The sequence below is a fragment of the Falco rusticolus genome, chromosome 1 (genome assembly GCF_015220075.1).
Source record: "Falco rusticolus isolate bFalRus1 chromosome 1, bFalRus1.pri, whole genome shotgun sequence".
Lineage (NCBI taxonomy): Eukaryota > Metazoa > Chordata > Aves > Falconiformes > Falconidae > Falco > Falco rusticolus.
In genome coordinates this window covers 86,530,341-86,556,256 of record NC_051187.1, presented here as the reverse complement: position 1 = coordinate 86,556,256, position 25,916 = coordinate 86,530,341, and the positions used below count along the sequence as shown (strand labels likewise).

Genomic DNA, 25,916 nt, shown 5'->3' with positions numbered 1-25,916 from the left:
GAAGTATTGAGAAGTAGTAGGTAGCGTTAATGGGAACAGGATAGCTGCAGTCCAGGCTGGTGTTGGCCTCCAGCTGCAGCTGCACCAAGCCACTTTGCTCCTTTTTCAGAGTTTCCCAGCAGGAAAAACGATGACTACCCAGATCACAGCTCTGTTTCAATATCCCAGGGTGGAGACAAACCTGGTCTTTCATGGCCTCCAAAGATGATCTCTATTTCAAACAACTTGTTGCTAGTCTTTGTTTTGGGAGTCAAACAGCCATCGTGTGCCCAGCAGGGCTGGCTGGATTGCAGCCAAGGATTTCCCTCTGAGCAGTAATCCTGCCTGCTACAGTCTCTGTAGATCTTGAGCAAGGAGGTCAGCTTGGTTTCTATTACACACCTGTACCATGAAAGGGAAAAATAACAGCTGAGAGCAAACAGGGGAAGCCAATCAAACAGATCTGCCCAAGGCAAAAGTGGAAATGTTGGTTTGGCACTTTGCCTTAATGTTTCAAAAAGCAATTTGGGAGATCGGGTGAAATGAAATGAAGTGTAAACTGCTTTCCACTAACATAAGTGGTGGTGGGTTTTTTTCTAAGAGGGCTTGTTTGTAGAAACTTCTGCAGCACTGCAAGTACTGGGTATGTTGCACTCTTGCTCTCTTGGCTGTTAAAAAGCAGGTGGAGGAAGAGGGAGAATACACCTTAATCTTGAAAGTTATTGCCTATAAAAACATGGATGTTGAATTCTACAGAAGTTAGCTGAACTGGGCTAACAGTCTTAAACAGTGACTTTAACTTCCTTCAGAAGTGACCCTTGCACAACCAATAAGATTTTGTGTTTCTCAAAGTTTAAATGTGTGTTTATAAACCTTGCACACCAGGCAAGAGCATGTCATGTGTTGTAGTGCTATGCATAACAATGCCATCTTCCTTGACAGTTGCACTATAAAGTCCCTTCAGCGACGTCATGTTTGCATTAGCCGCCTGGAGAGGCCTCAGAATTGGGGTGAAAACTCCTGTGAAGTGAGATTTGTGATATTAGTCCTGGCTCCTCCTAAAATGGTGAGTATTGCATTCTTGTTTGCTCTGGTGCTTCAGAGGGTTCTCCCAAGTTTGCTTTTTCTTGGTCTCCTTTTAGGGTTAATGATAACGTATTATTTTTAAAACACCAGCGGATGTGAAAAGGCCTGAGATCTCAGCAGTTGTCAAGATGGTTTATGATAACAGTGTATGTGAGGGGTGGATTAGTCAGCTGTGCCCTCATCTCATACTGGGGAATGGCCTCTAGCCTGACTGGGAGGAGAACACTGCAGATTGTGTTAGCTCCCGTACACCTTTTGCTAGAGCTACAGCTGCGATGTGTGTATTACTCCACAGATTCCCCCCTCCAGCTTTACTGGTTTAGCTACTATTTGGAGAGTTAAGGGATGCTGTTTCTGGTTAAAGCCATCCTTGTGAAGGGCTCTTGCAAGTCTGCAGCTGATGCCCCACTGCAAAGGTCTGGGTTGACTTCCCAGCAAACTCCTGATGGGACTAACAGTTACACTGCAGGGTGGTTGAAGCAGGTGTAGATGGACTAATGTAACCAAGAGGAAGCTGTAGTTTTGTGAGCTTTATTGCAGTATGGGAACAAAACTATCTGGGAGCTGGAGTGCTTGTAAGGTCAGACTGTCTTGAGGTCCTTTGGGATGTGTTTTCATAGCTTTTGGCACTTTCAGCCACCAAGGTTAAAGCTCAAGGGTACTTACAGGTTCTTTGGTGTAGACAAGGCCAACAAATGCTGTAGTAGTACACATTCACTACAATATCGCGGGGTGCATCAAGGTTAATTGGGGATCACCATCCTGTCTTCCTAGAAAGCACTGGCTTGATCAAGATGGTGTGTTCTTCTAGCTAATGGGTTGAATGGTTCAAAGCTCAAGACCTTTTCACACTTAAGCTGGCTGTTTACACCTTGGGGCTACTAGGTCTGTGCTTCTGGGAGGTGCTGGAGAGGTTGGGGGACCTTGTCTGGAACAGGACATATCCTGATTCAATTTCCTGCTCTCAAATGCTGTCTGTGTGACCTTGGGACCTTCTAGTCTGGTTTGTCTTTCCCCACCCCCAGTCACCACCACCCTTGTTTAAATGGAAATACTGGTGTTTCCTTATTTCCCAGGATTTCTGGCAGACCTTTCCCAACTGAGAAGTTCAATGCTTTTGGCATAGATCTCAAACCCAACAGGCTGAAAACATATTGATGTTACTTACAAAAGCATCAGGCAAACAACTGAACCTGTGCGCAATTGCATTGATCTCTCTTTCATTGTATGGCAGTTTGCTTATCTCCGGCCAGCTACGTGCAAAGCACCCAGCGAACAGCTCTGCATCCGCTTGTATCCTGAAAGTTTGCAATTCCAATGGACAGCATCAAATTAAGGAAAGGGAGTGGAGGCCAAGCAGAGCTGCAGTTGCCAATATGCTTTTTATTTTAAATGAGTTTATCTAGCCAGCTCTAAGTACGCATTTCTGGTACAGCAGTTAAAATAATTAACTTGCTGACAGTAACAGATTAATTGAGCCTTTCTTGGGGAGGAAAAAAAAGAGCCCAGCAAATGGGCATCTGTTGTGCTGAGAAATCCAGATCATTGGCCTTCTCCAGCATGGAGGATGTAAAAAAACCTTGAGTGCTTTTGCTCTAAACTGTTCATCTCTCTCTGGGAAAGCCAAGAAAGGGAGCAGCACTCGGCAGCTTGAAGACCCTTGCAGCATCCAGCCCAAGGACTACTGCTGCTTAGAGATGAAAGGAGAAGCCTCCCCTGTGATGGCAAATCCAGGCTGGTTCAGTCTGAAAGGACCAAGCTTATGAACTCTAAAAGCAATTCCCAGAGCAGATTATCTTCACTTAAATCCAAACCCTTTCCTAGAAACTTACACTTGCTAGGACATATTCAATTTATCTGAAGGAGCATTCCGAGAGTGTAGTGGAGGAGAGGTGGTAGTGTGAGTGATGACTTTGGGACTAGCGCAGTGCAACCTACATCTCCATGCCTCTGTGTCAAGCAACACTGAATTATTTGGTTGTGTTTATGAAAAAATTATTCATCTGCTTTGTTATGAATCCTGAAAACTAATTCAGATCAGACACATATGCTCACTACTACTTTTCACAGTAATGTGAGGAGCTTGGAGGCTGTCCAAAGGAGGGTGGTTGTTTGGGTGTCTCTAGCAGTTGCTGCATGATGAGTGTTGAGTGTAGCGAAGGTGGGTGGGTTAAAACTTGGCATCAAAAGGAGCTCTTAATGAGCTATGGTTCTACATAATTTTGCCTTGGCAAGTATCTTATCTGGCCTGACCAAAGTGGTACAAGCAGTTGAGCAGGTCAGGGTTTGTAGAGCTTGGATTTGGTGGGTTTGTGTAGGATTGGGGAGCTCAGTCTCATCTACCGTTCCCTTTTTGTGTCTAACTTTCAAGGTGCTTGGAGCAATAGGAAACCAGGCTTGGATGCTGTTGACACTGGTCCCTCAAAGCATCAGGCTTCTGGCTCACAGCAGTGTTAAAGCCTGCAAGGAGGCACTTGTTCCTTTTACATGTTTGCAAGTCTCCTGTCTCTTCCAAGCATTTAGTGAAGATACAGAGCTGCTTGCGTGTGTGCACTCAGCTGCTTCTTTCCTATGCTTTCCTCTGTGCCAGTACTTTAGTAGAGAGCTCTAAATCTCTACTTGTGCTGCCAGAATTGTCCCAGAGAGGCCAGCCGAATTGAGTTTTAATGTTTAGAAAATAGGAAGCTGGTGAAGCAGATATGAACAATATTCTGTCTTTCAGAAGAGACATCAGGCAGCTTCTACCTGCAGGAACATTGACTACAGCGTCTTTCTGCTCCAGTAGCAGTAACGCTGAGATGCTGTAGGATACAAAGCCTTATTTGTTTAGTCTTAGCAGCCTTGAAGGGAGACCAGGGATGAAACGCATGCTCAGCATGATACAGCTTTGGATTGAGTCCTGGGAAGTTGATCAAGTAAGACTGACCAGTGCTTCTGGTCAGGGCCCGTGTGTTGATGCCTTCACAGGATCCTGCTGTGGTTGGTGTGTTCATCTGCAACAGCTTCCGCGTATGCTTTTCTTCTGCAGGTGTCTCTGGTGTCCTGGAAACCAAGTACCTGGCTCTTCAGATGGTGCCCAATGGGTAAATCAGTGAGTTTGCTTTCAGAAGTAAAAGAAAGTAGTTTTACAAGGTGTTTTTTTGCCTGTCTTTTCTGCTCAGAAAAGTACCAAAACGGCCACAGAAGTGGGCAGGACCTTTGCCACAATGTTTTCGGACATAACCTTTCGGCAGAAACTCCTAGAAACCAAAACAGAAGAGGAGTTCAAGGAAGCCTTAGTCCACCAACGCCACTTGTTGACGGTGGTGAATCAGAGACCCTCAGCGATGAGTGATGGGCACAAGTCACACAGTCCTAAGCCACTAAAGGTAAGGCTGGCCAACATCTGCCATGCACCTGCTTCAGTGGTGTCCAAATGCATAAATGCAAGGGGTTTTGAATAAGGAGATGAAGCACTTGTGCTGCTTGCATCCATTGGGCTCTCCTAGCAAGCTCTCAGCACTGAGGTTTCCATGAATGGCTGATGTGTGTACATCTGCCTTCCTCAGCTGCTGCTGTAAATCTGAAAGAAAGAAAAACTCACCACTTCAAAGAGGCAGGTGCTGAAGGGGGATGCAGAGCAGTAGGGGCTTGAAATGGTTACAGGACTTTGATTCCAGATGCTTAGTCAAGGGTGGGATTAATGGATCACTGCATTGTGGGTCCAAGGTACTTAATCCTTACAATCCAAAGTCTCTGAAGGAAGCTGCCACTTGTCTTTCCTGCAGCCAAAAGACTTCTTGGCCATCTCTGCACGGTAATTTCACTTAGAAGTTGCTTGTCAGTATTTGGCCTGACTTCTCACTGTTTGATCTGTAGCTCTGTAAAATGTTACTTGCTTTGTACTTTAAAGTTTGAGGGAAATGCTGTAACCCAGCTTTCTTTTCTGGAATTTCCTGTGTATTGGTCATCACTTTGTTTTTCTGTTCAGAAATTCATTCTTTAACCAGACAGCATACCTGAAAAACAAAGTGTGCCATCTCTAGCTTGCTGCTCCTGTCCCTGAATTGCAAATAACCTTAAAGCTTTGGGTTGCCTACAGTGCAGAAGCTGGTTAACTTAGCACTTTTTTTTTTCCTGGAATAGACTTAAAGGGTTTTTATCTGCACATCCGGAAAAGAGCAAAGCTCATGTTTTTCCTAGAGAATCCCCTTGCTTATAGGTAGTGCTTTGACCCCATACCTGCTCTTAAGTTTGCAGAACAAGTCCTGAAACCCTCTTTAAACCTAGGCCGTCCAGGGTGGTTGTATTCAGAATAGCTGCAGTAACGTAATTTAGGTAAAGGTAGGTTTAACCCTTTGCACTTGGTCTTTCAAAGGAGTTTTTCTTAAAGCAGTTGAAATATCTGGCTCTGTCTTCTGCTAAACCTAGCCCTTTTAAAATGTCTGTAGAGGATTTTCTGCTCTGTGCTTTGGGTGAACAGGAGGGCTGGATGTAACACTGTGCTTATAGATAGATGTTGGCCCTGAGAAGTGGTGGTTCCTACTTGCCTTGCTGGGCAAGCAGCCTTGGCCAGGCAGACTTTTGATGGCTCTTGGCCAGTACTGTAGATAGTAGCGCTTGTTTCTCTAGCACTTGCTCTTGGCATTGACCGTTCTTGGTCTGGATTTGGTAAATTGTTGTTGTTAAAATGTTTTATCTTTCAGCTCTCAGGAGATGCAGCCTGTACAGTAGTAACTCTGCTTTCTCAGGTCTCTTGGAAGCAGCTGTCCCCCACCTTGCCTTGCCAGCATTGATCTTGAGAGCTAGGATGGAGTTTTCTTTTCCTGGCAAGCAAAGATTTGCCTGGAGAGATGAGACTGACTTGAGATTGTGGCCTGCATTCCTGAGTTCCTCTGAGAGGCATCTCCAGCAGTATCTCCTCCCCCTCTGCCTGCCCTGTGCAATAGTCTTCTAGAAGGGAAGCATTTAATATGAGCAAACACTCATATGAGACCGGGGTGTAATTTCAACCTGTAAGCCACCCCAGTGAAATAAACACCCTAATGTGGAGCCACTGTATTGTTACAAGGGAGCTCTCAGGAGGGTAAAGTCTCTTGGTAGCATAAAAATCTCTCCTGCCTCCCTTCTTCTTTTGGCCCTGCAGTGATGGGAGAGAAATGGGCCTCAAACGCTCTCTACACGAGTGGGTTTTTGCAAGTGCTTGTTTTTAGCTTGGCTAAAATCCTGAAGGGGACATGACAGTTGCATACATGCTGTGCCTACAGTGCAGTCACTTTGCTTTGCCTCATCTTAGAGGATTATTTAGGCAAGGCTACATACTCAGTCATAATTAAGTCAGATGCCTCAGTAAACAAGAAGATTTGAGGCTAATTGTGGTTTTATTCATGGAGGAGCCCCTAGCAGTTGTGATGCTTTCTGGCTGTGATTTTTGTGTCTGATACCTGTGTGGATTTGCTGAGAGGGCTGGGCTATGCTTGCTCAGCATCAGCAGATGGAAGAATAGTGTGTGTCCCTGGTTGTGTAAAATAGTCATGCACCCCTCAGTACTTCAGAAGAGGACTGAGAAAGGGTTGGTGGTGTTGGAGCAGATACTTTCTGTTTGGCTTTAACTGCTGTTAAGTGCTGGCTTAGCCTCTTCATTTAACACAAACAACAGTCACTTATAGCAAGAGACCTGGAGGGATTTGTAAAATGGCAATTGGAAAATTCATGAAATTCCTCTAATGTTTGTTTGGGGTTTTTTGGTGGGTTGTTTTTTGTTGGTTGTTTGTGGGTTGGTTTTTTTTTTGGGGGGGGGGCAGGGGGAGAGGGGCTCCTTTTGCTGCTCTTTCTCATGTATTAGGAACAGCATGGGCAAAGCACTAAAGGGACTTGCAGAAGAGGAGAATAAGGAGTCTGAAGGAGGATTTGGCGCTGGGTACCTGAGCTGTAGTTCCTAAAGGCTAATAAGCCTTGAGGTGTTGGTGGGGGGAAGCGGCTTTGGCCTCCTGGATAAGGCCCCTTGGTACCAGGTTAAATCAAAAAGACAGTAGGGCCATGAGAGAGGTGCCACCATGAATGGGAATGGAAAGCCAATGTGTCAGCCAAACTTGACCCACTGAAAGAGAAAGAAGTAGGGCACTGCAGTCCAAGAAATTCCCAGCACTGGGGTGTATGAGGAAGAATAAAATGTCAGCACTGTCCTTTCCAAGTCTTTTGGGAAACTTCACAAGGTGCAGGCTCAGAAGACAGCATGAGGCAAAAGCCTGACTGAAACATGTCTGGAGTACAGTTAGACAATGAATATGCATGGTGGATAGGTTGGGGGTTAAAACCAAAAAAGTGTGGTAGCTTCAGAGGCCAGTAAACTTGGTCTTTTATCTCCTCAGTGCAAGCAGAGTTGAGTATAAGGTTAGCAGAGCAGAGAGGAAAGCTAAGAGTAGGATTAGCCATACGGAAGAATTGACTTTCCTTGTTCTTAGCCACTGAGGTTTAGCTTGACATCCCCATGCCCCAGCCTAGCCTAAAATTGCACACATGCAAGAAATAAGCACATGAAGGAATCAGGGGGTCTCAAACAATCTATTTGTCTCGGTGTGCCACGTAGGACAAGAAGTTAGGCAGTGCTTCTGTCTTCTCTGCGCACTTACTGCTGCCTGTGATCAGACATCGTGCATGAGTGCCCCTTCCCTCCCCACCCCAGGCCAGCAGCAAGCCTGTGGCTTCTTCCCCGGAAGATGAGATACCCTGAGCATCCTTTTCCCCATACTCACTGCAGCGAGACAAGTAAACATATTAGTCATTAAAGCTATTGTGATTCTCTGTCTGACTTGTGCCTTCAGGAATGTCTTTCTTGGGGAGGTGGGGGGGTGGAATTAAATTGCTTTTCAAGCGCATATGGCTTTGATGTCCAAATATGCCTCCAAATATGGCTTAAGCTCATAGCTTTTTCAGAAATGCTTAAAATACAAATGTTATGCTGGTGTCTGCTGAATTTCATCCTGATCGTTCAGGTCAGAGAGTTGAAACTGTCCTAAAGTAATACAGGTGTTATTGGCAAAATGCAACAGGATTGACTTAAGTAGCTAAAATATGAGATGTCATAGTCACTGATAAGGGAGCTAATCCTTTGAGTTATCTTTTGCACCCCAAACCCTAGCGTTTGTCATGCCCTGTGTATTCCCTCTAAAGGGGAGTTTTTCTTATTGTGTTTTACCTATGGCTCTGATCTTCCAGCTGCTGCAAAACACTGGAGCCCTGTGAGAAAAGACAGAGTTGTGTGTAGTCTGTTGAACAAGCACTGTAGTGTCCTTTCTAAAGAAATACTTTTTATCAATTTCCACATAAACCAGCCAAAGGAAGATGTCCATGCTGTTTTGAGATGGTCTGTTGGTGTCAATTTTGGATCTATTATTTCCTGCCTTGCTTACAGTTTGTAGCAGAGGTCATAAGTCTTCTGTGTCTGGTTCTGTAACAAACATGCAAAATGTTTTAGCTGAGACAGCTGGGGTAATTAGCACTGTATAAGGTGCATCTGATTTTCAGAGTAATACATATACTCTGAGCTGAGGATAACAGGGAAAAATCTGGCAGGTGCCTCATTTGCAAGTGTTGCCTACTCTGATGCTTTCCATGTGCTTTCTGTAAGGATGTAGCTGTGAGAATTGGGAGGCTGTAAGTCAATAGCAGCTGTTGCATGTTTCTGAAAAGCTCCTTATTGCCTGTGGTGAGCATCAGATTGTATAAACAATCATACTGTAACTTGCAGGCCCCTAAACCAGAAATAAAAGGGAACATGTTGAGTTTTTGGAACCCTCTCACAAGGATCTTAATATCTTTCAATGGGCAGAAATTATGGCTTGGTTATGTGAAGTTATTAGAGCTTTTTCCCTTTTGGTGGAGTTTGAGGTGTAGATGGTCTTAGTTCCCTTATTACATCTATTTGAGGTTTCCCTTTCTCATGTCAATGCCAGGGAAGGTAGCACTTGCTGGGGATCCCTTTTCAGAAGCTTCATGTAGATTTGGGGGTAGTGGTTTTGGGGTGTGTGTTTGTGGTGGCATCTAAAGAAAAAAAAGTTGGCTAGAGGGGTGGGAAGGGCATCTCTGACCTGTTGTTCAACCCCAGGGTACCCAAGGTCTAATCCTGCTGTTGGCCAGGGTGTTTTCAGTGGGTCACACTGCATCAGCTCCCTCACCTGCAAAGCAGGGATGCCGATATGAATGGGAGGGGGAAAAGGGAAGGAAGGGAGGAAAACAGGGTGGTCTTGGGGGATTTTCTCTCTTACAATGCTTTTGAGGATATAAATTGAAGTGTGAAGAGTTTATTTTTATTATCATTACAAAATCTGATTTGAATGCCCTATTCAAAATGACCAGTTTTGCTCCTATCAGTATTGAATAAGGAGGTTAATCTCTTTAACAATACATGAGCCTTTAAACTGACACAGCACTTCCTTCCTTTCTTTAGTTGCATGAGTTTCTCAATATTGGCAAGGGGATTTCTGATGACATTGCGCGAAGATTTCCAGTGTACGCTTTGGACTTCACTGATGGTATGTTGGCCAATGTTTATGAAAGCATTGGCCCGATTTTGAATTTTTGTGATGCAATGTCCTGTTTACAGTGTGCATTGAATGTGTTCTTTGATACGTGTAATAGCTCTCTTATTTCATATTTAAAGGAATATTTTGATAAAAGCCTATGAATAGGCATGGTGGCACACTATAGATGAGAATCTTGCAGTGTTCCCTTAATGAAGATGCTAGCTGTATGTATATGAGGAGTTTAATTTTTATTAAACAATGAGGCAACTAAATAGATTGATTATTGTTGTGTGTAGACACAGATCACCTTATTGCAACCTAATTAGTCAGCACTGGCCTAATAAGCCCTTTCTGCTGTCTTTGCAAGCCAGCTTCAATAGTGATTATGGTGATGCTGTGGGAGTTGAAAATGCTTAAGCAAAATCTGAGCTGCAGTAACTTCAGCTCAGTGCTTTTAAAAACAGGATATAGCTTGTCTGCTGTAGCCAGATCACAGGAGCAGCAATACAGTGTTTATATTGAGCCTCAGGTTTTGGGCTTTATATAGCTCCCACAATGGCATTGTTGGTTTTAAGAGTCACTTTCTCCTTTTTTGCTTTCAAACTTTCACTTTCAGAGATTTTATTTTTTTTTAAAGGCTTCTAAGTCTTCAGGGCATACCATGATTACAGCGCTTCAGCCTGACATCAAAACATGTTCAGTTTCTTGTAGCTTATTGGGGAGTTGGCTAATGTATTCACATATTAAACCCAGAAAATTTGCATATAAAATAAAGATGTAGAGTGTAGGCAGGGAGAGTCTCGGGGCTTTGTCAGACATGTTTCTGCTGTTAAATCCTCCTTAGCTCAAGCTACAGTGTCCCAGCCTTCCCCACTGCACCTCTGCTGATGGTGCTCTCCCCTGGAGTTGGCATAAGAAAATAAGATGCATACCCGAGCCCCGTTATGCAGACAAGTATTCTGGTGCAAAGCCACCCTCCACAGCAGCCTAAGCTTGAGAGCAAGCATGGGCAGAGTCCTTCACTGCGTTTCAACAAGATGGTCACTACCAGCAGAGGAACATAGCAATCAGCTGTTGGCTGCTCGGCTGAAGATGCCATGTGTTTGGGGGAGTTGCCTCCTACAAAGATCCTTGTCTAGGAATGCTTCATCCACTATGATGCGTGTTGTGGTTAGTGGTATCTACTCTGCTTGAAAGAAAAAAATGAGATGAGATGCCAGCTTAGCACAGTAGAGTGCTGGATGCTTTCTGCAAGTGTGTTAATTGCTGGGATTAAACTGCTTTTCAGGAGCCTTGGGGTGATAGAAGGGCAGGCTCTCTTTGAAGCCAAGCTAATGCTATATTCTCTGGGGATTTGGGGGTATGTTGAGGACAAAGGGGACAATAAATTGTTTTCAGGGTAGCAGCAAGGATTATGATAAAACAGGAAAAAATATTGTGGCATGTGCATCACTGGCACCAGATCTGGTCGGGGGCTTAAACTCCTAATCTGGACACCTCTGCAGTTGGTTCAGGACACTTCAGTTCTACGGCTGTGGCTTTGTAGGCTGTCAAAGTCTGACCCTTCATTATAAAGGGATACTAAAGCACTTCAGAAGGAAAGTGCGGCAGAAGCACCTTGTGGGGACCCACATGCATCTCAAGGCAGTGCAGTGACTGCTGTGGCTGTCAGTGTTCACAGGCACAAAAGCATCATGTGATGGTCCTGTAGCCAACTTCGGCTGCCAGCAGATTTGGAAATTCATTTCAGTGTCCACGATCTGGCTCTGCATGCATCCGAATTAACCTGTGCATGCTACCTATCAGCCCTGGGTCTGTCAGCTGTAGTTAATCTGCAAGCTTTCTGTGAACTCATGTACATGGCAGATCAGGCTTGGCCTAAACAAGGTGCTGGGATTGACTAGTTTGAAAGAATTGTTCCCTTGGGTGCATTTGCCCTGAGTGATGAAATACTGTCATAGTGAGAATCCAGCATTACAAACATTCCAGAAAAATGGTTTTAGTATGAAATGAAAGTATATGTTAAAAACTGTCCATGCATTATTAAACAATTTCTGGAGAGTGGAAGATGCAGAGATGAGCCAAGTTGAAATTCAAGAACTACTGCAGCTCAACTGTGAAGTACTCACCTTAGGAGCAGTTGTGCCCTTTCAAATAGGATATGAGGAAAGGAGGAATTTTTTTAAAAAAACCTATATAAATATATTAGCATGTGCCATTTCTTCCCAGAAACCAGAAATTAGGATGAATTCTTTAAGGATTTGCATGGAATGAAAAACAGATGGAGCATAAAGCATCTGCCATAAACCACCAAGACCGAAGGTGATCAGGAATGTGAAATTCCTGGACCATCTCAAAGCAGCAGTGTACCAGAACATTGGGGATTTGAGCTATCCAAGTATCTGTGCTCCAGACAACCACGTGTGCATCATCAAAGAGATCTGAATTACAAAGATGCCTTTTTTCCGAATGGTTGGAGTCTCTAAATCCTCAATCTGAGAAGCATCCTGGGGTTTTGGTTTAGACAGATAAACTGATTAAGGACAGGGTGATAAATAAGGCTTTTGTAGGGCCAGCAAATGTTTTGCCAGTTCGACTTTTTTGGAATTGGTAGTCTTTACACATTACACAAAGCTGGCAATTAAATTACCTTTAACCATCATGATTTGGGAGAAGAAATAAAGGAAACATCTTTCTCTTTCTCCTTTTTTCTTCCAGATTAGCAATCAACTTTAGGTCTTCTTTGGATTGTGAAGTCTTGTGCATCTTACTTAATGTGCAAGGATCAAGGAAGAGTTTTCTAAACTTTTTTGGTCCGGGGCTTTAGTGATATGGTTGGTTTGTAATAGGTGTCTTCCAGCAGGGCCAACTGAAGATGAACTGGATAATGTTGAGCCTAGGAACACCTGTAACTTCCCTTTTAATTTAGGATTGATACAATTTGTCATCTAGTCTCCTTTTAATGACTACAACCTCTGTTTATGGGATTCTGCTTTCTTAAAAAAAGAAAAGTTTGTACGGAACTTCATCCTGATCTTGTCAAGTAGGCTTAAACACGTGTATTGATATTATTACTCTTTAAGACAGTCAGACCATAGCAGCTTCTTGAATTTTTTTGTTTGTTTGTTTGAATGAAGGAGGGAATTCTGCCTGGACACAGCTACAAGTTTCCTGAAACCCCTTAAAGTTGTTACCCTTATCCCTCAGTGTGTATTTTCTGGTACCGCACAGAGGAATAAATACTTAACAGAGGTAGCACCTGGAGTGCCTGGGAGGAAATAGGAGGTGCTTGAGATTTTTATGGTGAGCTTTTCTGTGTTCTGCCATATCCCTTTGCTTCTTGGAGAGGCAGGTGGTGAAGGGGAGAGAGGAGAGCTGAGATTTATTCTGGTTTCCCCCTGTTTTCCTAGACCTGTGTCCTCAGAACACAGCTGTGGTGGGTGGATAGTTCAGCTGGAGATGCAAATTCCTCCCTGTCCTTGGTCCTGCAGAGGGTCCCTAACCAGCTCCTGAGAGTAAGGCAAGCACATCTGCTGGCAGCATCCTTGGGATTTGGTAGTGGTGTTTTGCAGGAGGAATGCAGGCATGCTTAGAAGGAAGGCTTGAAGGTGCTGGAAAAATAGGATTGGAAGGTGAAGTTTTGTGTTGCTGATTGTCTAAGATATCACTGGGCTTAAACCTGCTAAAATGTTGACTGTGGACTGATTGTGGCACGTGCAAAATCTTCATTGACTCTTGCCTGGTTGCACTGGCCGCCTTGTTTGGCAGGATTACGTTCTTGAGGGAGGAAAAAAATAAAAGAATTGCAGATAGGCTTTTCCCCTTCTCTTACTGCTCTGCTGCCCTAGGTTAGGTGGTGGGGTAGCTCCTGAATCACTCTGCAGCCCTTCATTCCTAAATATCAGCTGGATGTAAAAGTTCAGAAGCCACTTGAAGACTGACTTGTTGGATGCTTTGGGGCACCATGACCTGAGTTGCTTTTGAAGTCTCTTGTTGTGTCAGTGGTGGGTGGGAATGCATTAAAGATGCATAAAAGCATCGTGTTTTGTCTGTGGATGTTTCCTTCCAAGAGTCTAGCACTTCATGGGGAAATGGGCTGAAAGAAGCAATAGAAAGGAAAGCTGTGAGCCCTTGGTTTGTTTCTTCATACTTCTCTATTCTGAGCATATGCTTGGCTTCTCTGCTCCAAAATTGGTAAGACTGGATTTCCTTTTCCAGTTAAGTTCTTAGTCTCATTTGTACTGTTCATAGGACTTTAGGGAAGATTCGTCTTCTGTTCATCTTCAGAAAATTGGGCAGAGTCCAGCAGCTATTAAAATAAGTGAAAGCCCAGCTTGAGGGCATTAGCAGAAGTTTGCAATCCTTTGAGTTCTTATGGCTCAAAACCCATGAACAGATATCCTTATTGTGTGTTTTTACCATTCAAAGGTGACTTTTTTTTCTTTTTTTAAATCGTGGCTTAAATAGACACATCCTTGCTGCTGTGTTGCAGATTATTAGAATTAAACTTGTTTTTCATCAGATATTTCAGGGAAGTGGGAAGGAACATTAATAGTCAGACATTTCATAGAATGTCCATCTGTCTCAATTTTGATTCAGTAAATGTACAATTAGTAGTCTTAAGGAGCTCTAGTCCCAGTCTCTCGGTCTCTTGGTCATTAGCTTGTTGATGCAGAATACCAAGCAAAGTGAGGCCAGCAATGCTGCAGTTTTTCTGTAAGTCTAACCTTGTCTTGAAAAACTTTGACATTTCAGAAATTCAGGTAAGCAAAATAGAACTGTCATGTTGATGAACGTGACCTGCTTCCCATTTCAATGTGTAGATGTACCTTAATTTCAAGGGATTGCTTCTGTAAGTCTACTACTCAAATCTCACAGCTGGACTGAGAGTTGATTTTCTGCTACAAATTTACATTGTGCAGTTGGAGTGACACATTTTTTCAATGGCTTTATGAGCCTGCTGCAGATGAAATGCCATCATAATGCAGCCCACCTTCTTTTAAGTGAAGTAATGTCAGTCCCTGGGTTGCAAATAGACCCTGAAAATGTTTAGCCAGATGTTGCCTTTAAAAAGGCAAAAGGTAAATAGTGGTTAATACCGGATTTTAGTGTTTGTCTCGGGTGAATCTGAATGAGGAGGCAGTATTTGCTCATTACTTTAACTGCAATTAGAGGGTGATTAATCATGTTTGTGAAAGACTATGTTTAATGTGATGTAGTTTTTGTCTCCATTGTGAAGCGAATTTAGCTGCTCAACAGAAGGGATTCTTTGCTCCTTGCATCTCATCCGGCTGATTATGGACTAAAGTACTGCTTGGTACTGGAAGTCTTGGACCCAGCCATGATGTGATGTAAGGACCTCCACATCAGCAGGACTCCTGCTGCTTGCTTTGCAAGGATCGAAGCTGAAACTAAAAGCTACGCCTGAGCTTTTGTGATGCTCTTCAAGGCTTCTTCCTTCCTTCTGCCCTCTCGTACCATGGTTTATCTACCTGAAAGACAGAAAGCACCTCCTCACTTATGTCTCTGCTCAGCAAATGAGCCTTTTTTAGTATCAGTTCCTTCTCTGGTCCTGGTTGCCTGTTGTCTTATAAATGATTTCAAAGCTTCAAAGATTCCAAAAAGTGGTGTTCTGGAGTGGTATGGAGTCCTTTGAACAGGGATGTGACCACCTCTACTTATAAAACCACCAGGTTGTCCACTGTTTGCCCTGCCAAATCTTTCCATTTCTCTAAAGGTCTTGGGTGCTTGGGAGTATGAGGTAGGAGCCTGCAGCTGCAGGACGCAAGATCACATGAGAAAGCTTCATCTGCAAGAAGGAAATTTCAGGCCTTTTGGTTGCCAAGAGTGGTCAAGAATGTGGTCTGTGGTTTCTGAATCTTCTCAGTAAATAGAAAAGAATCTGCCTTGAAACAGCTAGGCCTGTGGCTCCTGGAAGGTCAGGCTCATATTTGTGTGCTTGAGATGTCTCTTGTTAGGTTTTAGCCCCTGCCCTGGTTTTTTGAGGATGCTGAGCATCAGAATTCCTGTTTCCTTTTTGTGTCTGTTCCTCTTGTGTCTGTGAAAAGGAACCATCTCAAGGTGTCCTTTATTCACGTGGCTGCCTGTTCATTACACATCATCTTTGATTTTTGGTTTTCGCATCTTCCTCCTGTCCTTATCTCTGCACTGCAAATGATGCAGAAAACAGATGTAGATAAGATTCCAAAGTCATTGAACGATTGGGGGTTTTTTGTTGTTTTTTGGTTTCGTTTTTTTTTTCATTCCAGTTAGTCTGTTGTGGCAATGTCCAGCTTTTCTTAGTACTGCATCAGCTTGTCTAATGCAAAGCCCCTCCCTTCTCCAATTCAACTCATTGGCTCCCTTGCCAAGGGACTGATGCTTGCAAAAGGTTAGATGACATTTGGGAGCTTAGGGGCAGATGCTTGTGTGGGAGTTCACTGCTCAGGGGGCTTACAGAAAGAGGAACTGGGCAACTCCAATCTTGTCCAAATGTCTTACAGCAGAAGCGCCATCAAGGATGGTGGCACAGGCAGGTTGAAGGCTGTTTCAAGGTTTTCGTTGAAAAGGCTCTCTGGTGTATCATCTCTGAAGAGGTGGTTTTGTGGAAAAACTTCTGCTCTTCTCAAGCAATATCAGTCGTTGTCATCTCTCATCCTTTCTCTCATGTGATCTGAGCTCACTGGGGATGGACATCAGCCTGAAAACAGGAAAGGGAAGGGAAGCTACTTCAGAGGCCCTTAAATTCATATTATGACACTTTAATTCTCTTTCTGGCTGCTTTTGTTTTGGCCTGGTGTGTTTTTTCCGATGGAGATGAGAGGGGATGAGTGGATGGAAAAGAAAAAAAAGCCATTCTTTCAGAAGGAATTTTTTTAAAGCAAAACCCTCAATGTACGCATTCCTGACCTCTTGTGCTATTTGTTTTTGTAAGTCTGCTAGCACTAATTGGCTCAGCATAGCATATTATTGATTCAAGCCTATAACCTCAGATTTCTGCCTAGGGAAAAATGAAGTGCTTCATGTTCTCCTGTGCAAGGCATCATAAGTTGCAAAGACAAGTGATCATCGTGAAGCGCATTAGGGGCATAGTCCAGAATAAAAAAGTCCTATAAAGCTGGTATGAAAAAGGCAGGGAATTAGGGGGTTTATAAACCCTAAACTTACGGTTTCTGCTTTGATCCTCTTCCAAGCTTTTGGGGCTGGCAAAACTGAACAAAAAGCTTCCAGTATTTCCTGTTCTGATGATGCCAGAAACGTCTCTTGAAGCAGTCTGTTGGCATGTTGGTGCTTCTGGTCCAGATGAAAAAAAGAGCATGGATGTACAAAATCAAATGTTAAAGACCTACCTATATGTTTAAGACTAAAGTGTGGACTGAACTTCTACTTCCGCCTTTCAACATGAAAAGAACTAATGGTACATATGGCTGATTTGAGTAGAGTTTCAAAGGTTTACAGATGGTCACTATTAACTTGACTTTTGTTTATGGTTTACACTAGGTATTATTGGAAACAACAAAGCTATAGGAAAATACATCACAACTATGATCTTTCTGTATTTTGCCTGCCTCCTTCCATCCATTGCATTTGGGTCACTCAATGATGAAAATACCCGAGGAGCTATTGGTAAGTTTATCAGTTTTGTGCATCTGTTGTAAGATTCCATGTATTCAAAGTTAATAGCTCTGGTCACAGAAGGTTTTAATAGTTTTTATTTACTGAAAAAAAACACAACTGAAGGTTTTTCTAATTGTTGATGTTCAGGACTTTCTCAGAAGACTAGGAAAATTGAACACTACTTTAAATGGTTATCATCTGACTTGGACTGGTACCATTACCTGGTACTGTATTTTTAAATGATGCTCGCTTTATAATGATGTAATTATGTTCCAGTTTTTTCCTAGTACAAGTTCCTGTGCTTTTGATTTTAATTTGATTGCCAGTATCCAAACCACTGGTATAGCAGATGATGCTTTGCTCTATCCCAGTTATGGCCCTGAAGCAGTTCCTACTGTTGTTACAGTTCATAGGTGTCTTAGTCAAAATCTTGTCCTGAAGGCCTCCACAAACACAGGTTATGTTTTTATAGCCGTTTAAAATAAAACAAATATATTAAAAAACAAACATAAACCCCCCAAAACCAAACCCAAAAAAAAAGCCCTCCTAACTTTCACAGTTCAGCATCTGGAAACCTGGTGGCATCCTAAATTATTGGTACAAGCTTCCTGGTGAAGGGTCGCTTTCTTGCTTTCACAATGTCTTACCTCTATACCCTCTAAACATTGCTCTTGCTCATTAGTGGTTGGCTTCTATGCCCTGTGAATGCTCCTTGGTCAGGGAGGTGTGGGCTAAAAACCCTGTTTGTTCCTAACTACTTGTAGATGTGCAGAAGACAATCGTCGGCCAGTGTATTGGAGGGCTGCTTTATGCGCTTTTTTCGGGGCAACCTCTAGTTGTACTCCTAACTACAGCTCCTTTAGCACTCTACATTAATGGTAAGTTTATTAAACATGTACATCAGGGGAATTGTGTGATTGTAACTGGCAGAATGGGACCTTGTACTACAACCTTGCAATCCTGTTAGAGCTTTAGTTGTGTATTTTTAACTAAAACAATATTAAAGGGCTGCTTCTGGTGCAGAGGGAAAGGGAAAGAATTTGATTCAGATATAATAAAAATTGGTTTCTAAAGGAATCATTTCACATAGAAAAAAGTTTCATAAGAAGAATGAGCATTTCTGCATCAAGGAGGAAATCTTTTCCTTCTAATGGTTTTCTCATGCTGCATTTAACCAACTTGAGGATTAGAGCCTGAGGTAAAGTTTTTTGCTTGGTGGTTTTTTTGATTGGTCCGTTAAGCTGTGATGAATCGCTTTCCAGTTACAGCTGCAAGATGATATTCCTGAGCCAGAGGTGTAAATGAGCCAACTCAATATCTGTAAAAACAATCAGATGGGCTATCACAAGCTTGAAAGGTTGAAGACATGAGGTTTTGTTACCAATGCAGTGACTGCATACACATGGTGCAAAAGCATGTCTTGAGATCCCTTGTTCAACAGCATCCCAAAACATCAGCAAAAGCAAATTTCAAGGGCTGATTTTTGGCCTTGATTCCTATGAAAAATGCTTTGAGCAGTGTGGGAGACTATTTTTCCCAAGTGCTTCTCCCCATTTCTAGTGGGGGAAGGGGGCAGGGAAGGGGAGAGGACAGTTTGGGTTAATCCAGTGTTCATCTGGGAGTGTAACAGGTTTAATGGTATCTGCCATAAGTGCATTGGGGCAAAGTCTTGACATTGGTTCTTTTTGCCATCAAGCAGATGGGAATCACAGAGTGGCCATGACAAAAATTTAATCTGACACGTGAATGCTTCATTTTTGCAGTCATCCGAGGAATCTGTGATGACTACAACTTGGATTTCAGTGCTTTCTATGCCTGGATTGGACTATGGAACAGCTTTTTCCTTGTGATGTATTCCCTCTTTAATTTCAGTCTTCTGATGAAGCTCTTTAAAAGGTAGCTATTTTTAAGAAGTCATATTTTGATCAGATTATTCAGCAAATGGAAAAATTATACATTCCACAAGCTCCTTAATTACAAACTTGCCACAAAATGTATTTTGTGAGATGAGGCTAGTATCATTTCAGCTTATTGTTCCAGCTTGAAAGAAGCTTTAAAATATTCACTGGATTTTGTTTCTTGAGTTGGAGTCTAACTAAAATTGGTATATTTTCATGTAAATGAATGATTACACTGATTTGCCTTTGAATGGAGTTGAACGCAGACTCTGCTAATGGCTATATTAATTCCTGGGATTTTTCCACAGGTCAACAGAAGAAATAATTGCACTTTTTATATCCATCACTTTTGTGCTTGATGCCTTCAAAGGCATTATTAAAGGTAAGCCTTGTAACAATGTTTTACAGTGTAGATCTCTCTCAGCTTCTTTGTCAAAGGGATTGTCAAACAGAAGTACAAGGTGCAAATATGCATGATGTTTGCTTGTTCCATGTTTGTTCAGGGTCTTCAGGGGAAAAAAAAATCATTGTGTGAGACTGAAGCAGCCCTTTGTCAGCAGTTTACCTGGATATGCAGAATTTCTATCAGGTCTAATTTCAGTTAGCAGAGATAGGATTAGTGTCTTAAATTTCACCAAATGGAGAAGCCATAATAGAGTTACTGTGAAAGTCTTGTCCCGATACCAGTCTCTTTGAGTGGTGCTGGCAAAAAATTATCCAACTTAAATGCAGTGTCTCTAGATCTCTTTCCTTGCCGCATTATTAAAACTACATGGAGGGGAGCTGGAAGATGGGTTGGGATCGCCCATTCTTACATGAGCTCTGAGACCCTTCTTGAATGGCAGTGTAAGGACTTCAGTGCCTTCCAGCATGTTCCTAAAGCGGTTCTCCCTTTCTAGCCCCTTGGTTCCCATTTCTGACTTAAGTTCTAGGTGAGTATCCATGAGCAGCCTTGGAGTTTGACAGGTTTCTCTGGCACCTTTCTTCCTCCTGATCAGGACTGGTGGGAGGTATTTGTGAAGGTGAAAGACATTAGCAGAAATGTCATATGAATGGCAACCTTTCCGCTCATTGCAGCGAGGAGCTGGCCAAATCTGCATTCCTAGTTTTTTATGACCTACTGTCCCACAGCCCCATGTTTAGGCTATCCTTTGGAATCCTTCTGGACATACCCGAAGCATACTGAGCATGTCCCTTGTTTTCAAGATTCTCAGGCTTGGCTCGTTATGGTGTCTTGCATGCAAGGAAAACACCTTCAAAGAGCAAGTTTGACACTGCAAAGCAATTTGAAGTGAGATACACTCCTTCACTGGGAATCCTTAATTTGACTCCTTGGGCATATGCTTTGATTGTGCAATAAAGAGGGTTATGTTTTTCCTCTGCAGAACACCTGGATCTTTCAAATATCCTGCTTAGGCAAAGCTCAGTGAAGGAGAAGGTGTTCTGGGATGCTTTGCTTTCTCCTTGCTCACTATGTAGCTCTGAGCTTTGCTTAATGTGTGCCGTGTTCTGGAAGCACGGGACATTCTCCCTGTGACGCTGAGGTGTTCCTCAACAGAGCATTCAACTTCTCTGTAAATATTAGCAAATGTTCACAGTGCTTCTGTAGCAGAGAGCTGATTTATCATAGAAGGGGCATGGTGTGCAGGTTAAAGCTACAGAAATCATCCATCGATCTCTGCTGCCAGACTTCCAGGAATGTGCAAGTAATACCTCAGTGTATTGCAGTGGGGACAGGAGAGGATCCTGGAGGTTAGCCTAATTAGTGGATTAATGTAATTCTCCCTTGTACTTGGGAAGGGCTGAATTTATAGCAACAATGGTAATAAAATCAAACCAATGCTCTACTCATTTGCCAGCTCATGTTGGCTTCAGCTGCATCTGGGAGTGTTCAGCAGATGGGACCCCAGGTCCAGGCATGTTCCCAGATGCAGAGAGGCACTGATGCTGGCAGGCACAGACTTTAACAGTCTCAGGGCTCATATTTAAACACATGACACCAGTGCAGTTCCTGGCCACATGCTCGTCTTTCTTCTTCCACTCCTGTTCTGTAGCAGGAGGTGAGGGATGCTGCTGCCACCACCACCTCCTCCCACTTAAAACTTCTGTTGAGCAGTAGGAAGAGTAGAAAGAGAAAGCTGGTCTCTTCTCCATGCTGTTAAATGTGTTTTGGTAATGGCTAGCCAGATGACAGCAACTTTGGGCTTCCTTAGTGCTGGTGGACATGCTGCTCTTGCTCAGATATGTTTTCCTTAGTCTGTTCATAGCCTTGATACTATTTTTTTTTTTTGCAAGATACTTGTATGTGTGCAGGAAAGAAGTGGGTGTGTGTGTGCAATATTGTACAAAGGAATCAAGTCATGTGCATTCACACTATCCCGGTGACACTGTTTTCACTGTGTGGCCCAGCCACCGAAGCTGTGTTTGTTTGATCTTGACATCTGCGCTCTGCAGGAAATGGTGGTGAACCAGCTGAAGCAAACAAAATGAGTTAATGTTGTTGGAGGGAACTTGAGAGCCTGCTAGGCTTGAGAACGGCTGTTTCAGTGAGGGCACCACCTGCTTTGTTGCTCACTCTGGATGTAAGCAACAAGACTCATTTAGCTCTGTTATAAAACAAACTATAAATCCGCAGGAATTGAATACTCTATAGCAAGTCTGTGGTGCAGGATGAAGGCTGCTGCTAGCCATCTTGGCACATGTCATTGTTTTAACTAAAATACAAGAGTAAAGCCCCTGAATAAAAAGTTTCTTCCCCTATATCCAAGACTGAGTGGAGCAATGCTATCTAGTTTTGAGATGGGTGCGAATTGAATTGCAGCCTGAGAAGCAGCATGAGTTAATGCAGCCAGGCTGAACATAGGGCACCAGGGGTGTGCTTAGCCCTGAATATATTACTGTGATATATCCAAAGGTGGGAAATAGAGAAAATCCACAAGAACCAAACCAAACTTTTTTTCTTCATTCCAGTCCAGATCTAAATACGGAGGCAATACATTCTGCACAGTTACCAGTCTGTGTGTGCTACTGGTTTATCATACGCTCAGTAATTGTGCATGTCTCTAGGATTTGGTAACACTTCAGGTCAGCTGAGATGGTGAACAGGCTTTTAGCCCTGGCCAGCTGCTAATCCCCGGGAAATACTGCCATAATCATTTTTGTTATGACAAAAGTGTCCTTTCATGTTTAGAGCCGGAAACTGCAAATACTCCAATGGCCTGTTCTGTGCTGGTGTGTAGGTCATGGCAGTGCTCTGTGCCTCAGTTTACCTGTTTGCAAAGCAGGTGTGGGTGTCCTGCCTGGGCTGGACACAGCTGTTGGGATGCAGAGAGGAAATAATAGCAAAGCCTCTTCCGCAGCATGCAATGCAGAAATACACAGTGCTAACAGAGGTCATGATGAGATTGCTCCTTACAGGGGGAACCTTTCTCACGCTTTAAAAGTAAAATTATATCCTCATTTCTGGCTGCTGCTGAGAATGATCTGAAAGGTTAAATCTTGAACTGTAAACCTTCATGATCTTTAAATGTATACACAGAAGTATTGGATGTGAAGTAACTGGTCTTTTCTCTTGTGCCCTACATGCCCTATTGACCCCATCCACTTGTCAAATGCCGGGACTCCTTTTAAAATATAAAGGTGGTACGAAAATATTATTACTGCTGTTAAAATAGCAATGTGGCTAAACATGGGGTGTTTTACACGGGGTAAGCTACAAACCAGCAGTAGCACAAACTGTGCTTTGGTCAACTTCAAGGTCCTAGCAAATACTAGTTGTGCTTTGCAAGAATGTTTAAAGTTTGTTTTGCTTGTTTTCAGGTATTTTCAATTACAGTTTGTTTTGCCTGCTTTCCCTGTAACTGCTGCAGATGAAAAAATGGATGTGCTTGGGGTTTTCAGAAATGTGATGAGTATTTGGGGACAGGGAATGTTATAAGGAGCATTATAGCTTAAGCTTCATATTGTTGTATTTTTGTCTAAAGAGGATGTTCTTGCCCTAACTTCTGAGTTTCCCTATGCAAAGTTTGAAGGCTTTTTTGACTAAAGCAAAGAAAGGTAGGGGGACTGCAGAGCTCTGACAGTGGTTTCCATCCCCATGTATCTCCCTGTTGGTATGGGGGAAGCGGGTGCTGCCTGCTGCCATCTGATCACATAACATGGGAGTACCAAGGCTGCAAAACCCAACTCCCATCTTCTGGTTTTACTTGTTCCTTGTGGCACCTCAAGTTCTTCTTTCCCATAGAAAGAGCTGAAATGTCCCCAAAACCACATTTATATGCTTGGAGCCAGCCAATGCCATAGAAATGGGAACACAGCTGTCTAAATGCTAAAGAGAAAAAGTGTATTTACAGCTGCTAATTACTTACATAAATATGTCTGAGCTAAGCTAATGCATTTATGGACAGTTCCAGAGGCATTACTTGAGTGTTTCGCTTGTACAGGTTTACTTCAAGTGCTCTGTAACTGTTTCAATTTGCAGTGTAAATTTAAATGTTCTGCCAGGTTTTGCGTATCATCAATGCTTATCTTTAAAATCTGGACCAGCCTGGGATAAGTAATTCTTGTATATTTTGTAGTCCACTTAAGAGCAGCCAGGCTGCACAGATCCTTAAGTTTTTCAGAGATCCTGATGGAATTTGTTTACCAGGCTGCTGAAAGTAGTTGTCTATATGTGTATGTATATAGGTATATTTAAAAGCAGCGATTCCAGTGCTAGGAACCAAATCACATAAATAATTAGTACTGGAAGTCCTTACACTTCAAACATGTCGCTTTAGGTCAATTTAACTTTTACCTATTAAAATAAGTGAAAAATAAACTTGTAAAGCACTGGCTTCATAAGAAAAGCAGCTCTCCTGATTTCACTGGCTTGAGGGTTAAGCTATGAACCTGGGGAAGCATAATGTAATGCTACATGATCAAGCAAGAAAGAACCACTTTATTTTACTTGCTTTGATTGTCACAAACCTATCCTAATGCTTGCCTGTTGGTTGTTTGTACAGTTTTTAAGAAATATTACTACTATGGGCACACGGGAGACAGTTACTTGGAAAAAGCCCGAGCTGATGCTATTCCAAGCCTCGGCATCAATACCACCTTCTTGATGAATTCATCAGTGAGCAGATCCATGTCCCTAGAGAATCAAACAGGCATGCATGATGTGCATTATGGACGTGAAACTGCCGTCCTTAGTCTCATGTTGATGCTGGGTACCCTTTGGCTTGGTCATACACTCTATCAGTTTAAGAAAAGGTGAGTTACTTCATTCTTAGAGCTCAGACTACTGGTTATTTCATATTACCTGTCAGGAATCGCTGATGGCTTAGATCTTAATTTTGTAACCCAGAAAAATCAGGTGGAAATCTTCCATTAGTGGTGGTGGAAGCCAAAGCCAGAGATGAACTTGGCTGGCCACCTGGAAAATGTTAGCAGCAGAACAAAATGTTCAGTCACTGGACGATGTCCTTCCGTATTTGATTTGGCGTCACAAGTGACTTTTTAGAAAGCTGTGGGTGAACTATGCATTTCTCGTTGGAACCCCTGTAACTCCCCCCCATACAGGCATTTACTGTTTTGGTGGGTAAAAATCCCAGATGGTGCTGGAAGATCTACTGGGAATGTACCTTCAGGGTGCTCTTGGGACTCAACTGCCCAGCTCTAATTTGGGTTTCACTCCCGTTGCCCTTTAAAACTCTTCTTTTGAAATGCAGTAAGCAATTAAACTGAAGTGGAAATGAGACACAAATTGGTGTTTGGAGGACATTTTTCTAGCTTGCATCTTAGTTTCTTGTTTCTTTATGGGTTTTGCCTATGCATTCATAAACCTTCAAAACTATAGATTCCAGAGGATTTAAGGCTGAATTAAAGACTGATTCTTCACTCCAAGTATCTCTTTAGAATTGCAAGACTGGACTGAATTTTCACTTGTTGAAGTATTAATGCTATCTGGATTAAGCAATTGTCCCTACAGTGAGATGTTGATAGAAATCTTTTTCTTTTTGAATTGCAGTCCATATCTGCATGCAAGAGTACGTGAAATTCTGTCCGACTGTGCCTTACCGATTTCAGTTCTGACTTTCTCTGTTGTGGGTTCGTATATCTTCAAGGAAATTGAAAGTAAGCTATATTTTTATTCTCTGGAATCCTGGGGTGTATGAAAAAGAGAAATTAAACCCTAGGAAGGTTTTGCTAAAAAAAAAAAAAAATAGCAAATTTCTTCCATATAATTTGACCTCCCACTACCTCAACACCTCAGACTTCCTCAATATTGGATTTAATCCGTTCAAAACCTTGATGAAACAAAGCTGAGTGAAGTTTTTTCTCTGGACAAATTATTCCAGTGTGTCTTTTCATTTCAATGTAATCTAAAGTACGTATCTCTTACAATAAAGAGGGTCAACAATTTCTGGCAAAGAACAAAGGGTAGAGTAATTAGCAGGCAGGAAGTGTTGTTGCCAGTCAGACGTAGAGCTGATGATCCCAGTCTGTCCTCTTTGTCTCCAGTTTACGTTTTCCTAATTTAATTTAGGTGAAATGGTGCAGAGCATCTGGGCAGTTCTAAATTACACAAGGAAATCTAAAAATGAGACACCATTCATTGGCCAAATAGATCAGCTTTTCCATATCAGGAAGTGATAACAGGGACAGGAATTGCATTGTCCTGTGGTGACGTGACTGGGTGATGTGAGGAAATGTATGGAAACAAATAAGAAATGGCTTTTTTCTGTGATGGCCATTCCATCCAGTTGGATTGTAAAATGATGTGTGGCCATGTGTGATTTATCCCTAGTCATGGATTTCTTCCAGTGGCAGGAAACTTAGGGGCATTTTA

At 42.6% G+C, this 25,916-nt stretch overlaps 1 protein-coding gene across 5 annotated transcripts in view; it reads left to right on the top strand.

The window, feature by feature from the left end:
* SLC4A11 (solute carrier family 4 member 11) overlaps positions 1–25,916 on the top strand; it is a 96,919-nt gene that overhangs the window by 53,490 nt on the left and 17,513 nt on the right. For all 5 annotated transcript variants that reach the window (XM_037387917.1, XM_037387909.1, XM_037387897.1 and 2 more), the window contains 9 exons: positions 922–1,045; positions 4,227–4,433; positions 9,494–9,578; positions 17,070–17,195; positions 17,951–18,064; positions 18,950–19,082; positions 19,393–19,466; positions 24,088–24,337; positions 25,095–25,201. In XM_037387917.1, the coding sequence (XP_037243814.1) occupies positions 922–1,045; positions 4,227–4,433; positions 9,494–9,578; positions 17,070–17,195; positions 17,951–18,064; positions 18,950–19,082; positions 19,393–19,466; positions 24,088–24,337; positions 25,095–25,201 (1,220 nt within the window). The remainder of the gene's footprint in view (positions 1–921; positions 1,046–4,226; positions 4,434–9,493; positions 9,579–17,069; positions 17,196–17,950; positions 18,065–18,949; positions 19,083–19,392; positions 19,467–24,087; positions 24,338–25,094; positions 25,202–25,916) is intronic.